The sequence below is a fragment of the Pristiophorus japonicus genome, chromosome 14, assembly GCF_044704955.1.
Source record: "Pristiophorus japonicus isolate sPriJap1 chromosome 14, sPriJap1.hap1, whole genome shotgun sequence".
Classification (NCBI taxonomy): domain Eukaryota; kingdom Metazoa; phylum Chordata; class Chondrichthyes; family Pristiophoridae; genus Pristiophorus; species Pristiophorus japonicus.
This window is the reverse complement of record NC_091990.1, coordinates 153,729,168-153,747,748: the sequence shown is the minus strand read 5'-3', so window position 1 is coordinate 153,747,748 and position 18,581 is coordinate 153,729,168. Positions and strand designations below refer to the sequence as shown.

General features: G+C 43.7%; 1 protein-coding gene across 1 annotated transcript in view; it reads left to right on the top strand.

Annotated features, from left to right (window-relative positions):
- The window catches only part of ano3 (anoctamin 3), a 334,095-nt gene that overhangs the window by 61,014 nt on the left and 254,500 nt on the right, over positions 1-18,581 (top strand). The window contains exon 8 of the mRNA XM_070898640.1: positions 5,573-5,694. Coding sequence (XP_070754741.1) covers positions 5,573-5,694 — 122 coding nt within the window. The remainder of the gene's footprint in view (positions 1-5,572; positions 5,695-18,581) is intronic.

Genomic DNA, 18,581 nt, shown 5'->3' with positions numbered 1-18,581 from the left:
AGAAAAGACCACCACAGCCCACCTGCAGGCACCAGCAGCATGAGGAGAAAAACTTGTAATCAAAATGGCCGCTGCCATGCCACGAGTGAGCATGGAGGAGCATCACGTGACACCGAGCAGTCAATCGGATTTGAAGGCTCCCTTAAAGGAGACTGGTAACAAAAGAAATCTAAAGGGGAAGTTTCAACTATTTGAGTACACGGACTTTAAAGCTAAAGATGCAATTAAAGGGTGCAAGTATGAAAATGTATGCCATGTAACAATGAATTGTGATGCTGGTTTAACTAATGTGACTAATAAGATGAATGCAGGTGTCAGTAAGGTTAAGAACAAGTTTATTATGCTTAACAATAATGATAGAGAATGTGAAATGCTGAATGTAACCATATCTGTTGAAACCAGGACACCCAAAAGTGATGCAAATACTAGAGTGTATAATGCAGGCTCGACTATGTGTGATCAGAGCCAAGGTGTCATGTATACCGGTAGGACACTGCCAAAGGACATTGGGTCCTACAGGGACCATGCGAATGCCAATGGAATCTCCCTGTGGGAGACCCCCAGGTCCAGCAGGCTACCTGACCATGTAGCCTGGACCTTTGGAACGAATGTGATGTCCCTTGCAGGACACACACACAGCCAGTGGGAGCAGACTCACTACAGGGACAGTGGTCAATGGCCAGCCCAGTCAACACCAATGGCAACCTGCACCAGACCAGCCCTACAACCCCTGGCCACCAAGGCCAACACCAGGAGCGTGAGGCCAATACCCTCCAGCTTCCCTGGCAAACCCTGGGATGACCTGACCCTCATCCCAATTGGTGGACAAGGATCCCACCCAGTCTTGTGGCCCTGCCCACCACCCCACAACTACCCACATCACAGTGTATACACACCACCCACTGCTGCCGTGGCTACCTCCCTGAGGGATCCCACAACAGTGACACCTACTTGGTCTGTGTGTGAGGGAGGGGAAACGTACGAGGCCAGCCTCAAGCACAGGGGTCACACCTGGCAACCACACAACCCTCACCACAACCTCCCATAGCCCACCACTGATCACCTCCCCTGGTCATCACAAGAAGGATATGAAAAAAGCTAAGGGGGGAGTATTGTTGTGTATGCATGCCTGTTCACTGTGTGATGTCTGTAACACTGTTATGCCACACTGAATGTACCCTTATACTGTACACACCTTACCTGTACACCAGAGGGTGCTGCTGCTGGAGACCTAAGGGTTACCTGCACATGGCAGGTAACCCAGTATAAAAAGGAACTCACAGCTTGTTGTCCTCACTCAGGAACTGCAAATAAAGGATTACAGGTCTACACAGTTTAAGCATCATACCCTGCTCGTGGAGTCATTACTAAAGGTGCCTACATACACTACAGTTAGCATGCAGGTAAAGCAAGTAATTAGGAAGGCAAATGGAATGTTGGCCTTTATTGCAAGGGAGATAGAGTATAAAAGTAGGGAAGTTCTGCTAAAACTGCACAGGGCATTGGTGAGACCACACCTGGAGTACTGTGTATAGTTTTGGTCTCCTTATTTAAGGAGGGATATACTTGTATTGGAGGCAGTTCAGAGAAGGTTCACTAGGTTGATTCCTGAAATGAAGGCGTTGTCTTATGAAGAAAGGTTGATCAGGTTGGGCTTATACTTATTGGAGTTTAGACAACTAAGAGGTGATCTTATTGAACATATAAGATTCTGAGGGGGCTTGACAGGATAGATGCAGAGAGGATGTTTCTCCTCATGGGCAAATCTAGAACTAGGGGGCATAGTTTCAGAATAAGGGGTTGCCCATTTAAAAAGGAGATGAGGAATTTCTTCTGTTAGAGGGTCATGCATCTTTGGAATTCTCTACCCCAGGGAGCTGTGGAGGCTGGGTCATTGAATATATTTAAGATGGAAATCGACAGATTTTTGAATAAGAGAGGCAAGGTTTATGGGGACCAGGCAGAGAAGTGAAGTTGAGCCCAAGATCAGATCACCCATAATCTTATTGAATGGTGGAGCAGGCTCGAGCGGCAAAATGGTCTACTGCTGCTCCTATTTCTTATGTTCTTATGTTCCTTTTCTAACCCACCCAGAAGCCTAATGTGATAGATAAGTTGCACAGAAATGGCATATTTTCAAATCCAAATAGGAGCCCATAGCTTACCACAGCAAGGCAATGGCCCGAAATTCATCTAGCTAAACTGGGCAAGATACAACAGGCTTTTCAAGATTGAGTAGACGAAGCCCAATTTCGGGCCGGCCTCGAGCCTTTCAGTTTGTGCCTAAAACTAGGTGCTAATGAATTTTTAACCCATAATCGCGTTTCTGCACCAGAGCTGCCAACTGAATTTACTCTCGCGAGGATTTTGATTTTAAATGGTTGCTATTAAAACCTAACATATGGGCGAACATGAAGTAATCAGCCATGGTGAGATGACTCTTCAGTTCAGTAATCTCTAATTAAAATGTAAAGTTCAAGCAGCACAGCAAAGTACTCATGTCTTTAAAATGGCATGATTGAGAATCCATTGTGAGAGGAAATCTCTGTACTATACTCTTAAATGATATTGGGAGTCCTGAGTGTATGTGGTAAAGCAGCTCTGCATTGAGTCACACACGAGTACATTTAATCAAAATGCAGAAGCTGTTTTGCGGTGAGGTATAATCTGTGATTATATTTTTGTAATTTAATTTTCTAGAAATTACAATTGTGTAAATCTCAATAATTTCCTGTCTTCTACTTACATTATTGCCTACACTATTGAATTGAGTTGTTAAATCAAAATAAGGCTGGCAAGCATTTCTTTCCTTGGATCTAAAACCGTCCACAGTCACATTTTATTTGGCATGTTGCTTGCTCTATTGGGAGAACATCTTGTGACATCATCAAATCGGAAATATAAATCAGAACCGGCCCTAATTAGCCTGCTGAGGATTAGTTGAGCAAATTCTAAATGTATCCCCTTCAAGTTTTGATTACTCCTTTTCATAAATTCGGCAGTTTATGCCACCACATTTCGGCAGTTATTGCCAGCTATATTAGACGATCAGCAAGACTAATGGCAGAGATGGGCGATCGTCTAAAGAGGGAAGAAGAGAGAGGATATGAACTTTTTGGCAAATGTGCATTTGTCCAAATCTCTGCGTTCCAATAATTGTAACATTTGATGGCCGTGTTAATCAACAGTTGCTCAATAAGTAACCTGTGGCTGGGAGTAAATTCATTACATGACGAGACTTGGCTCAGCATAAAAATATACTTCTGTCTGTAGTAATCTTGCCTCTCCTCTCGCCCCATTTTCCTGAGCCACAATTTAATTTTCTCCACTGTTCAGTCTTTCCACATTGAGTCTTTCCTGGCCCGTGGCAATTAAGCTTTGAAAATAGCACAATTTGTTGCACCTCATAAATTGAGCACATAAATCGAGGCTGGCATTCCAGTGCAGTCCTGAGGAAGTGCTGCACTGTTGGAGGTGCCGTCTTTCAGATGAAACATTAAACCGAGGCCCCGTCTACCCCTTCACGTGGACGTAAAAGATCACATGGGACTATTTCGAAGAAGAGCAGGGGAGTCTTGGCCAATATTTATCACTGAACCACATAACAAAAACAGTTTATCTGGTCATTATGACATTACAGTTTTGGGAGCTTGCTGTGCGCAAATTGGCAGCCGCATTTCCCACATTACAACAGTGACTAGATTCCAAATTTACCTCATTGGCTGTAAAGCGCTTTGAGACATCCGGTGGTCGTGAAAGGTGCTTTATAAATATAAGTCTTTCTTTCTATATTAGCATAATATATTAGCATGCATAGAGGATTGGCTAACTAACAGAAAACAGAGAGAGAGGATAAATGGGTCATTTTCCGATTGGCAAACAGTAACTAGGAGGGTGCCGCAGGGATCATTGCTGGAGCCTCAACTATTTGCAATCTACATTAATGACTTAGATGAAGAGACCGAGTGTAATATAGCCAAGTTTGTTGATGATACAAAGATGGGTGGGAGAGCAAATTGTGAGGAGGACACAAAAAATCTGCAAAGTCTAGGTGAGTAAGCAAAAATTTGGTAGATGGAGTATAATGTGGGAAAATGTGAGGTTATCCACTTCAGCAGAAAAAATAGAAAAGCAAATTTTAATTTAAATAGAGAAAAATTGCAAAGTGTTGCAGTACAGAGGGACTCGGGGGTCCTTCTGCATGAAACACAAAAAGTTAGTATGCAGGTACAGCAAATAATCAGGAAGGCAAATGGAACGTTGGCCATTATTGAAAGGTGGATAGAGTATAAAAGCAGAGAAGTCCTGCTACAACTGTACAGGGTATTGGTGAGGCCACACCTGGAGTACTGCATACAGTTTTGGTCTCCATATTTAAGGAAGGTTATACTTGCATTGGAGGCTGTTCAGAGGAGGTTCACTAGGTTGATTCTGGAGATGAGGGGGTTGACTTATGAAGATAGGTTGAGTAGGTTGGATCTATACTCTTTAGAGTTCAGAAGAATGAGAAATGATCTTATCAAAACATATAAGATAATGAGGATCCTTGACAAGGTGGATGCAGAGAGAATATTTCCACTCATAGTGGAAACTAAAACTAGGGGACATAGTCTCAGAATAAGGGGCCGGCTATTCAAAACTGAGATGAGGAGGAATTTATTCTCTCAAAGGGTTGCAAATCTATGGAATTCTCTTCCCCAGAGAGCTGTGGAGGCTGGGTCATTGAATATATTTAAAGCAGAGATGGACAGATTTTTGAGAGATAAGAGAATAAAGGGTTATGGGGAGCGGGCAGGGAAGTGGAGCTGAGTCCATGATCAGATCAGCCTTGGTCTTATTAAATGGCAGAGCAGGTTTGAGGGGTCAAATGGCCTACTCCTGCTCCTATTTCTTATGTTCTTATGTTTCTATGAGTATATACTATCCTCCAGACACGTCAGCACTACATGCCTCCTTTGCCTTTTCCGTGCAGGGGCTGCTCTCTTTATTACTTCTCCGACCTATCACCTGCTTCAAGTGCCAGCGTCTTTGATTTGAGAAGTAGCCTTTGGTCCCTGGATTCAATTAAACATTCTTCTGTTTTTGTTATTTTCTCTTATAATTCAGATTAGCTATCTTTTGCATTACTTAAGCAAATCTGTGCTTTTCAAGTTGTGCATGGTTTTAGTGGTGCATTTTCTCTTGTGTTTGTACAAGCTTGAGTGCACTGTCTGTCAAAACCTATTGGCTGCTACATTCTTCTTCCTTCTATCTCATCAGTGCCAGTCAAATCGCATTGTGTATCTACTTTTCTCACAGTTAATCAGAACGTAGGCTTGACAACGCTAGCATCTATTTTTGTTTCATTCAGTTCAGTGTAAACTAGTTCATTTCAAGTGTAGTGCATCAATGCACCACAAAAGCCATTTCCTCATCGTGGGTAACGTTTGTCTAAAGATGAACCACAATGTGTTCTATATGTATTTCATAACATTGTTAACATAATATCTTGTGTTATAATCTAATACATATTTATGAGAGATCTTTCTACGGATTTGCACGTGCAATCTTAACCGATGCTTTTTCTGTGCAGGGAAGCTACAAGAGCAGGCATCCAATCAAAACACATGGCGCACTTAATCACCGACACTTGCTTTATGAGCGTTGGGCTCGTTGGGGCATGTGGTACAAGTACCAGCCGTTAGACCTCATCAGGTAGGAAGATTGTCTTTGTGTACATCATAACTCTGCCTCATGCTTCTAACTTAGCCATGTTGATTACAACCATGGACAATTCATTCATGTTCGATGTCATGTTATTGGGGGGGAAATTGCGGTCGTAGGCTTCCTTTGTATGAACACCTCTGATCCCAAAAAAATCCATGAAAGTACCTGGTGGTCCCGGTCGGAGGCATAGATTCACTGCACAGCGCATGGGAAGATGTCGTTCAGGTACATACGTACATGCTGGAGTCACATGGGCCTGGACCACCAATCACTATGCAGCATTCTCATTGATAAAAATGAGAACTCTGCTTGTACGGACTCCCATTACTATCATTGAGAAAAACCCTGAAAACACCGAAACACAGCATGATAAATAAATAAAACACCTCACATATTTAAAATTAATTGAAATTAAATGGAATTAAATATTTATTTAAATTTTTAAATGTGTTTTAATAGTGTTAAAAATAAACTTACCTTAATGGACAGGGTTTTTAATATAAAAATGCGTGTTTAAATTAAATTTTTATATGTTTTAAAACTCTTAGGCTGGTAAATTAAGCTATGCTACCTGCATTTATCACGCATGAAAGCTTGAAGGACATGCGCTGGGCATGAGTTGGGCAAATAGCCCAGTCTCTCCCGCACCAATGTCCTTCTCCCAGGGATGTGGAGGATCTGTACGGAGAAATCTTGACAGATCGGAAAGGCCGCCTTTTGGTGCATGTGCATCGCGCCCTGAAAACCGGCATTTGTGAGACGTCGCTGGGTCCGTGCACACTTTGTACGGACCCGGCAAAGCTGGAATTTTCAGCCATTAATATTAATTATAAATATTTGCTGACTTGGATTTCACAGTGACATTTTTTTGTAGCCTAATTCCCTGTAAGCTCTTTCTTTGAAAGATTATCTGAAAGGCAACTGTTATTTCTTTAAACTTGATAAAGTTTGCTACACTGTTGAAATAGCATTACTCGTACAATAGGGGTCTGAATGCAACTTTAATTGGAAAACATGTCATCTTAAAAATTTGAATGAGACTAGTGAACAGATGATCCTAAATAGTTATTGATCAGAAGCAAATGCAAAGTACGAGAAGTTCATTATAGCCCAGGAATGGACGGTATCTTTAGAAAAGTTTGAGAATTAGCGGCAGGCGCTAATGCTTTGGACTGCAAGCAAGATTCATTCTCACTGCTCAAAGAAATGGTTGGGGTGCTAAATCAAGTCTTAAAGGCTTAACTCAATGGCATTACACGCAAAGGGTGGACCAATATCAGGTGCAGTCTGATTTTATCTCATCATTACATAAGAACATAAAAAATAGGAGCAGGAGAAGGCAATACGGCCCCTCAAGCCTGCTCCACCATTCAATAAGATCGTCGCTGATCTGATCATGGACTCGGCTCCACTTCCCCGCCCGCTCCCCATATCCCCTTATCATTTAAGAAACTGTCTATTTCTGTCTTAAATTTATTCAATGTCCCAGCTTCCACAGCTCTCTGAGGCAGCAAATTCCACAGATTTACAACTCTCTGAGAGAAGAAATTTCTCCTCATCTCTGTTTTACATGGGCGGCCCCTTATTCTAAGATCATGCCCTCTAGTTCTAGTCTCCTCCATCAGTGCAAACATCCTCTCTGCATCCAACTTGTCAAGCCCCCTTATAATCTTACACGTTTTGATAAGATCACCTCTCATTCTTCGGAATTCCAATGAGTAGAGGCCCAACCTACTCAACCTTTCCTCATAAGTCAACCCCCTCATCTCCGGAATCAACCTTGTGACCCTTCTCTGAACTGCCTCCAAAACAAGTATATCCACAGGCTTTTCCCCGAACTTAAAGGGGAGGTTAATTGATACTATAGTGCCTCATTCTGTTAGGTCCTTCATTGAAACACCTGTAAATTCATTCCTTTTTGGCGTCGAAGTAAGTCCTCCTCGTTTCGAGGGACTGCCTATGATCATGATGACCTCATTCTCAACATTGCTGGCTGTGCAGCTGCCTCAGCAAGCAGAAGCAGAAGCAGATCAAGGAGAAGGAGCTGGAGGACTGAAGCAGGTGTGCTCATGGCAGATCCACCTCAGTTTGGTGGTCAGGGTGATTCAATGCTTCAACAAATGCTACATACCGCCATCTGTACCATAGTTTTCACACACTTTCCAAAGCACTACACCCCCAGCGCTCCCACAGCAACAATCTCTAACTACCAACACTCACACCCACATCTCACACCTGATATTGGTCCACCCTTTGAGTGTAACGCCTTGCACACAATGACAGTTATTCAACTATGGCAGGCACATGTGTCATTAGCTATTAGAATGAAAGTGATATGTTTATGCATAAATTTGTTGATAGAGTTTGCAATATTTTGGGGTCTCTCATTTTACTTTTGCACCCAGGAGGGCGCTGCGATATGGCATGACACAGGGATGGTATGATGGGCATGTGGTGAGCAAAAGGGAGCCGGGGTTTAAGTCACCCAGTGTGAGGCTCGAGGTTTGTTTAGAGGAGGTAGCAGAGTTCCGTGATCACCACCTTGGTGATGCGGAGCCATCTAATACACTGCTCCTCGCTTAATTGAAGGTAGGCGAGGTGCTGCCTGAATACCCTCAGAGGGTAAGGCCTCCTGTTGAGAGCCCTGATGGCCCTCCTCCCTCTGGCCATATCTTCCGGTCTTTCTCGCTGCCTCCGCTCCCTCCACCGTAGATCCTGGAGGGCCAGGTTGTCTGCCACTACAGCCTCCATTAATGTAACCAAGTGATATTTTTAAAGAATAAATGTAGCAACTTTTTAGTTACCACAACACTTCTGATACAAAAGAACCTAAAAATTACTGGATTAGACTGTCGCACAATCTCAAACTGACAAGAAATCTCTGAAACTCCACAAACTTGACAGTTGCGACTCATTGCTCATGATCCCTAAATAACGCTCCTGGAGCCAGCGATTGGCTGCTTCCCGCATCCTCTCTTTGTCCCTGTCTGGTTGAGGCGATTAGATAGATGGTGAAAATTAATGTTGTAGATGGGACGCCCAGTGAGTATTGCATGCTCACTGACATCACGATCTGCCTGGCATTAAATTCCCTGGCGGTTCCTCGTACCGGTGGCACAATGCCTCGTCCTGGTACCACTGCACCAGCGCCCCGTTACTGCCCTCTGCAGGCGCTAATGGGAGGTGCTAACCAACTGAATTTCCCCCCGCCCCCCCCCCCCCAAGAGTCTAATTAAACAGTGGATTGAGTTATCCATTTCTGATTACTTGCCCATCTTTCATAGGTTGGTCTAGACATTAGTGTAATACAGTTTCCAAGCAGCAAATGGATGCATGGAATGCTCCCTGTGATCAAAGACAGAGGCCCGAGGATCAGGAGAAATTGGTCTTCCGGCCTCACCTAAATAATCGCTGTGAGCCGCTGCCTGTTGCGCTTCCACAGGCAGCTCGCTCGACTGAAGGATTGAACTTTGGGCCCCCTGCCTCATTGACAGTGGCCCTTGTAGGTCCTGAGGGGAGGGGGGCGGAAGGGAAATGTGGGATAGGGCTGAACCCAACCATCAGGAGTGCTGTGGATTCGGGATTAATTAAAAATTAAAAAAAATTAATTTACCCTTTCAGTGGCGGCCACTGGCTATACTGAATCCATGTCTTACATAAGTACATAAGAAATAGGAGCAGGAGTAGGCCACACGGCCCCTCGAGCCCACTCCGCCATTTAATAAGATCATGGCTCATCTGATTTTGACCTCAACTCCACTTCCCTACCTGCTCCCCATAACCCATGACTCATTTACAACCCTTACAAAATCTGAGACACTCCAAATGGCAACCTGAAGTGCAGGAGAGTTTTCTGAAGTGTCCAGGCCAAAATCTATCCACCAACCAACACTGAAAATATATACATAGAATTATATCGAATATACAACACAGAAACAGGCCATTGGGCCCAACCAGTCTATGCCACTTGAGCCTCCTCCCACCTTTCCTCATCTAATTCTATCAACATAACCCTCTATTTCCTTCTCCCTCAAGCAAAGCACTTTGAGACATCCTGAAGACATGAAAGGTGCTATATAAATGCAATTTCTTGCTATGTAACTCAGGGGGGAATGGGTAAGGATAAATAGTTCAAAGAGCTAGATAATAATATTAAATACCAATGTTGCAATTATTCTTTGAAAGATTTTGGGCAGCCTGACTTTAACAGGCAATCGGTTTGTTCCATTCATTGTTCACTTTTCAGTTTTGATACAGTGTTGGTAGTTGAGATTTTCAGATTCTTGCATGTAGTGCATACTTCCTGTCAGAGTCCATTTCTTATCTCATTTACTTCCCATCGCACTTTAGGGGTCCCACCTTCGTCAACACACTTCAGCATAGCCCGTGACTCGCCATGAGCAATGCTGCAGGAGACCCATTAATAATTCTCCACTGATTACAACACATTTTGAGCGTATGCACATTTTAAATAGATTACAGCCTTACACCATTTAATTTTTAGCTGTTTGAGGTGTGAAAGGCTTTATGGGATAGTGTAGAGTTTTTCATCTAAGGACGTTATCACTAACCACTGTTTTGCAATGGTGCTATTTATTACAAGTGTTTAAAAATATTCCAATGGAATGAAAATTAGGTGAGTTCTATAAAAAGCACACGATCTGCCCTGCCTGGTTACTGCCTAGCAGTGTAAAATATGTGCTTACTTGTGTTCTGTATATTGTAATTGTCATAAATTGATTTCAATGCTCCTATGGATGTAGTTACAATATATATGTTGCAATATAATATGCTCTTCGAATTGCAACACTTTTCCAAAAACTACAAAATTGATTTGAATCGGCTGTATTAGTTTCACTGAGGAATAGAATTTTTACAATTGCGCATGAAGAAGGATTGTATCCTGACAGAATTATTTGCAAGCAGGCTGGATTGTTTCTTCTTCTACATCCTCCGCACACCATAGGAACATGTCTGATCTTGATTAGTTCTGGGCAAATCATGCACTTAAGCACACCCCTGAGTTTTTGCATTGGGAAACCATCAGGAATGCACCTTGCATGACCTCCCACACCCACATCGTATAATGCCTCAGCACCTACACAATGACACGGGTTTGTCCTCCACCAATCTTGTGAAAGCTCCTCCTATAGTCATGCTTATTGACTTCTAGAGCCGAGGACGGATATTTCTGCTTTTATTTTTATCAGTCTATTAGTTGTTAATTTGGTTTGTTGTGTTCTTCTTTGAGCTCCTCCAATAATGATCTGTTGGGATCATTTTTCTATGACTTTGAAGAGATTAGGAAGAAGACACAGGCCTAGAAATTGGCCTCCTTAGCACCGCACATTATCGCCTCCAGGGGGCGATAACGGGGAGCTAACGACATACCGACTGGGCGCGGCGAGATGAACGACTCCTGTTAACCGGTGGGAGGTTTGCGGCGGCGGTAGAACGTTGTGCCCAGATCTCCTTCGCCTGGAGATCATGACGTCATTGCCGTGCGTATCATCCCCAGACCCGAACTTCGGTTAAGCCCCCGGCAGCATCGCCAGGAGAAAACATTGTCAGCTGCAGGAGGCGTTAATCGGGAGGCCGGGAGTTTTGGGGGTGAAAGTTAAAGAGGAGGTGGCCGAGGCAAATACAATATTTTAAAAATGATGGTTTTCCATTTTTTTGATTCCTCTTCGGCTGCGATCGATCAGCCCGGCACTCTGCCGCAGTACGTGGGGCTCATCGGGCCAGCTGGCGGCTGCCCTTGGGGACCATCTAACTGGTCCCATTGCAGAGTCTGCAGCGATGGGAAGGAGCCTCGACTCCACTTCCCTACCTGTTCCCCATAACCCATGACTCATTTACAACTCTTACAAAATCTGAGACACTCCAAATGGCACCCTGAAGTGCAGGAGAGTTTTCTGAAGTGTCCTGGCCAAAATCTATCCACCAACCAACACTGAAAATACATACATAGAATGATATTGAATATACAGCACAGAAACAGGCCATTGGGCCCAACCAGTCTATGCCACTTGAGCCTCCTCCCATCTTTCCTCATCTAATTCTATCAACATAACCCTCTATTCCCTTCTCCCTCAAGCGAAGCACTTTGAGGCATCCTGAAGACATGAAAGGTGCTATATAAATGCAATTTCTTGCTATGTAACTCAGTGGGGAATGGGTAAGGATAAATAGTTACAAAGAGCTAGACAACAATATTAAATACCAATGTTGCAATTATTCTTTTAAAAGATTTTGGGCAGCCTGACTTTAACAGGCAATCGGTTTGTTCCATTCATTGTTCACTTTTCAGTTTTGATACAGTGTTGGTAGTTGAGATTTTCAGATTCTTGCATGTAGTGCATACTTCCTGTCAGAGTCCATTTCTTATCTCATTTACTTCCCATCGCACTTTAGGGGTCCCACCTTCGTCAACACACTTCAGCATAGCCCGTGACTCGCCATGAGCAATGCTGCAGGAGACCCATTAATAATTCTCCACTGATTACAACACATTTTGAGCGTATGCACATTTTAAATAGATTACAGCCTTACACCATTTAATTTTTAGCTGTTTGAGGTGTGAAAGGCTTTATGGGATAGTGTAGAGTTTTTCATCTAAGGACGTTATCACTAACCACTGTTTTGCAATGGTGCTATTTATTACAAGTGTTTAAAAATATTCCAATGGAATGAAAATTAGGTGAGTTCTATAAAAAGCACACGATCTGCCCTGCCAGGTTACTGCCTAGCAGTGTAAAATATGTGCTTACTTGTGTTCTGTATATTGTAATTGTCATAAATTGATTTCAATGCCCCTATGGATGTAGTTACAATATATATGTTGCAATATAATATGCTCTTCGAATTGCAACACTTTTCCAAAAACTACAAAACTGATTTGAATCGGCTGTATTAGTTTCACTGAGGAATAGAATTTTTACAATTGCGCATGAAGAAGGATTGTATCCTGACAGAATTATTTGCAAGCAGGCTGGATTGTTTCTTCTTCTACATCCTCCGCACACCATAGGAACATGTCTGATCTTGATTAGTTCTGGGCAAATCATGCACTTAAGCACACCCCTGAGTTTTTGCATTGGGAAACCATCAGGAATGCACCTTGCATGACCTCCCACACCCACATCGTATAATGCCTCAGCACCTACACAATGACACGGGTTTGTCCTCCACCAATCTTGTGAAAGCTCCTCCTATAGTCATGCTTATTGACTTCTAGAGCCGAGGACGGATATTTGTGCTTTTATTTTTATCAGTCTATTAGTTGTTGATTTGGTTTGTTGTGTTCTTCTTTGAGCTCCTCCAATACTGATCTGTTGGGATCATTTTTCTATGACTTTGAAGAGATTAGGAAGAAGACACAGGCCTAGAAATTGGCCTCCTTAGCACCGCACATTATCGCCTCCAGGGGGCGATAACGGGGAGCTAACGACATACCGACTGAGCGCGGCGAGATGAACGACTCCTGTTAACCGGCGGGAGGTTTGCGGCGGCGGTAGAACGTTGTGCCCAGATCTCCTTCGCCTGGAGATCATGACGTCATTGCCGTGCGTATCATCCCCAGACCCGAACTTCGGTTAAGCCCCCGGCAGCATCGCCAGGAGAAAACATTGTCAGCTGCAGGAGGCGTTAATCGGGAGGCCGGGAGTTTTGGGGGTGAAAGTTAAAGAGGAGGTGGCCGAGGCAAATACAATATTTTAAAAATGATGGTTTTCCATTTTTTTGATTCCTCTTCGGCTGCGATCGATCAGCCCGGCACTCTGCCGCAGTACATGGGGCTCATCGGGTGGCGGCTGGCTGCCCTCGGGGACCATCTAACTGGTCCCATTGCAGAGTCTGCAGCGATGGGAAGGAGCCTCGACTCCACTTCCCTTCCTGTTCCCCATAACCCATGACTCATTTACAACTCTTACAAAATCTGAGACACTCCGAATGGCACCCTGAAGTGCAGGAGAGTTTTCTGAAGTGTCCTGGCCAAAATCTATCCACAAACCAACACTGAAAATACATACATAGAATGATATTGAATATACAGCACAGAAACAGGCCATTGGGCCCAACCAGTCTATGCCACTTGAGCCTCCTCCCATCTTTCCTCATCTAATTCTATCAACATAACCCTCTATTCCCTTCTCCCTCAAGCGAAGCACTTTGAGGCATCCTGAAGACATGAAAGGTGCTATATAAATGCAATTTCTTGCTATGTAACTCAGTGGGGAATGGGTAAGGATAAATAGTTACAAAGAGCTAGACAACAATATTAAATACCAATGTTGCAATTATTCTTTTAAAGATTTTGGGCAACCTGACTTTTACAGGCAACCGCTTTGTTCCATTCATTGTTCAATTTTCAGTTTTGATATAGTGTTGGTAGTTGAGATTTTCAGATTCTTGCATGTAGTGCATACTTCTTGTCAGAGTCCATTTCTTATCTCATTTACTTCCCATCGCACTTTAGGGGTCCCACCTTCGTCAACACACTTCAGCATAGCCCGTGACTCGCCATGAGCAATGCTGCAGGAGACCCATTAATAATTCTCCACTGATTACAACACATTTTGAGCGTATGCACATTTTAAATAGATTACAGCCTTACACCATTTAATTTTTAGCTGTTTGAGGTGTGAAAGGCTTTATGGGATAGTGTAGAGTTTTTCATCTAAGGACGTTATCACTAACCACTGTTTTGCAATGGTGCTATTTATTACAAGTGTTTAAAAATATTCCAATGGAATGAAAATTAGGTGAGTTCTATAAAAAGCACACGATCTGCCCTGCCAGGTTACTGCCTAGCAGTGTAAAATATGTGCTTACTTGTGTTCTGTATATTGTAATTGTCATAAATTGATTTCAATGCTCCTATGGATGTAGTTACAATATATATGTTGCAATATAATATGCTCTTCGAATTGCAACACTTTTCCAAAAACTACAAAACTGATTTGAATCGGCTGTATTAGTTTCACTGAGGAATAGAATTTTTACAATTGCGCATGAAGAAGGATTGTATCCTGACAGAATTATTTGCAAGCAGGCTGGATTGTTTCTTCTTCTACATCCTCCGCACACCATAGGAACATGTCTGATCTTGATTAGTTCTGGGCAAATCATGCACTTAAGCACACCCCTGAGTTTTTGCATTGGGAAACCATCAGGAATGCACCTTGCATGACCTCCCACACCCACATCGTATAATGCCTCAGCACCTACACAATGACACGGGTTTGTCCTCCACCAATCTTGTGAAAGCTCCTCCTATAGTCATGCTTATTGAATTCTAGAGCCGAGGACGGATATTTCTGCTTTTATTTTTATCAGTCTATTAGTTGTTAATTTGGTTTGTTGTGTTCTTCTTTGAGCTCCTCCAATACTGATCTGTTTGGATCATTTTTCTATGACTTTGAAGAGATTAGGAGAAGACACAGGCCTAGAAATTGGCCTCCTTAGCACCGCACATTATCGCCTCCAGGGGGCGATAACGGGGAGCTAACGACATACCGACCGCGGCGAGATGAACGACTCCTGTTAACTTCGGCGGGAGGTTTGCGACGTCGGTAGAACGTTGTGCCCAGATCTCCTTCGTCTGGAGATCATGACGTCATTGCCGTGCGTATCATCCCCAGACCCGAACTTCGGTTAAGCCCCCGGCAGCATCGCCAGGAGAAAACATTGTCAGCTGCAGGAGGCGTTAATCGGGAGGCCGGGAGTTTTGGGGGTGAAAGTTAAAGAGGAGGTGGCCGAGGCAAATACAATATTTTAAAAATGATGGTTTTCCATTTTTTTGATTCCTCTTCGGCTGCGATCGATCAGCCCGGCACTCTGCCGCAGTACATGGGGCTCATCGGGTGGCGGCTGGCTGCCCTCGGGGACCATCTAACTGGTCCCATTGCAGAGTCTGCAGCGATGGGAAGGAGCCTCAGATCGCGGCAACGCTGCACGACTGCCGTCCCGCCCGCGTCCTGTAACTCCACTCCACTTCCTTCCTGGAACGCAAACGCCAAATTTTTTGAAAGCTGAAAAACATTAGCGCCTGCTGCTAATTTTTTCAACTTTCAAAAGTTAGCACCCCAAAGGGGGCGCTTCTGACTTTCTCCCTAAAATCTCTTGTCACAAGTTCTCAGCTCTCACACCGTTAGTGAACCTGCATAACTAATCTTCCAACTCAGTAAAATCAGTCAGGGTCACAGTGCAGGGGTCGGGGATGGTGGGGGTGTGGGGTGGTTGGGATGATGGATGGAAGGTCTACCCTGACCCTCTTCTAGTGGCAAAATCGCCCTGGAGGAAAATTCAGCCCAAAGAATGCTCAGGTAATAACTTGGCAACAAATGACACTGCTAATTGTTCGATTTGTATTGACCTTCTAAAAGAGGCCTGCTGAATTCAGGTGAATAATATTATGGATTTCAAACAAAGCAAAAGTTTAATGAGCTGAATTCTTCTGACAAACATACAACTAGGGATGGAGCTGAGATCTTGGACATTTGATCATCAGGAACATCAGGAGAACATTGGTTTGCCTCCCTCTGAACAGTCTGGGACAGCATCTCTTGCACTTCAACCAAACTCTGCAGATTCTGTGTCAACTATGTGGAGGGTTTGTGGATATCTCAATCTAAACATAGTGGGTCATAGTTTCCATTAGTTTCCGCTGGTTTTTCCAGTGCAATTTGTCCCAAATCAGCCATACCAGCACAAAAGATTGAGGGAATTTCAAGCGGCAGTTAGGTCTCGAACAAAGAGCGTATCAGCGATCTTTTGCACTGGTTAAAAGCATGGTGCTGGAAGCCAACCCTGCCCACAAAACTGGCCATGCCCCCCACACTGAATTAATCAGCATGGTGAGTTTATGCCACTTGTAGACATTTACGGCCCTTCGAGGAGGCTCTTAAAATAATTAATTTTCTAAGAAACTGACTTGTGTATACCAATTAAACTAATAAATGCAGTATCGTCTGCTGCAAAGCCTTCTATGGCTATCTATGGCAGGAAAGGGCTTGCATGTGTGCCTGACGGTAACAATCAGCTGTGGCCTGTAACTTGTCTACCTACTTACCTACTTGCAGCCGTACTGCTAAACTATGGGATGGTGCTCTGGAGCAGTACAGACAACAACTCTCTACAATTTGCACACCCTGACTTTACCAAAAAGATCTTGCATTTATATATCACCTTTCACATTCTCAGGATATCACAAAGTGGTTTCAACTAATGGGTTTTGTAGTCTAGTTACAGTTGATTTTCCTTTTCTGGCTCCCATGTTAAGTTAAAATTATTAACTGTTCTCTCACCTCAGCTACTGTCCCCTTCTCCTTCCACTCTACCGTCATCACTCCTCTCCTCAAAAATCCAACTCTTGATCCAACTTGCAAACTCCTTGCAAACTACTGCCCCATCTCCAACATCCCTTTCCTTTCCAAAGTCCTTGAACACGTTGTTGGGTCCCAAATCCGTGCCCATCTTTACATGAATTCAATGTTTGAATCCTTTCAATCCAATTTCTGCTCCTGCCATAGTACCGAAACGGCTCTCATCAAAATCACAAATGACATCCTTTGTGACTGTGACAAAGGTAACAATCCCTCCTCGTCCTTCTCGACCTGTCTGTAGCCTTTGACACGGTTGACCACTCCATCCTCCTCCAACGCCTCTCTACCATCGTCCAGCTGGGTGAGACTGCACTCGCCTGATTCCATTCTTATTTATCTAATCGTAGCCACAAAATCACCTGTTGTGGCTTCTTTTCCCACTCCCGCATCGTTACCTCTGGTATCTTCCAAGGATTTATCCTTGGCCCCCTCCTATTTCTCATCTGTATGCTGCCCCTTGGTAACATCATCCAACAACATGGTCTCATTTTCCACATGTACGCTGATGACACCCAGCTCTACCTCACTACCACTTTTCTCGATCACTCCACAGTCTCTAAACTGTCAGACTGCTTGACCAGCGTCCAGTACTGGATGAGCAGAAACTTTCTCCAATTAATTTTTGGGAAAACCGAAGCTATTGTCTTTGATCCCCACCACAAACTCCGTTCCCTAGCCACTGACTCTTTCCATCCCCTTAGCATCTATCTGAGGCTGAACCAGACAGTTCGCAACCTTGGTGTCATATTTGATCCTAAATAAGCTTCTGACCACATAGCCACAGCATAACTAAGACTGTCTATTTCCACTTCCATATCATTGGCCGTCTCTGTTCCTGCCTCAGCTCATCTGCTGCTGAAGCCCTCATCCGTGCATTTGTTACCTCTAGACTTGACTATTCCAATGCACTCCTGGCTGGTTTCCCATATTCTAACCTTGTAAGCTTGAGGTCATCCATAACTCAGCTGCCCATGTCCTAACTCGCACCAAGTCCCGATCACCCATCACCCCTGTGTTCACTGACCGACATTGCCTCCCGGTTAAGGAATACCTCAATTTTAAAATTCTCATCCTTGTTTTCAAATCCCTCCATGGCCTCACCACTCCCTATCTCTGTAATCTGCTCCAGCCCCACAATCCCCAAAGATATCTGTGCTCTTCTAATTCAACCCTCTTGTAAATCCCTGATTGTAATCGCTCAACCATTGGTGGCCGTGCCTTCTGTTGCCTAGGCCCTAAGCTCTGGAATTCCCTGCCTAAACCTCTCCGCCTCTCTACTGCTCTTTCTTCCTTTAAGATGTTCCTTAAAACCTACCTCTTTGACTAAACTTTTGGTCATCTGCTGTAATTTCTTTTTTTGTGGCTCGATGTCAAATTTTTGTCTTATAACACTCCTGTGAATCACCTTGGGATGTTTTACTATGTTAAATACACTATTTCAATAAAGGTTATTGTTATTGCAGGCAAACAGCAAAGTTTCACAAACAGCAA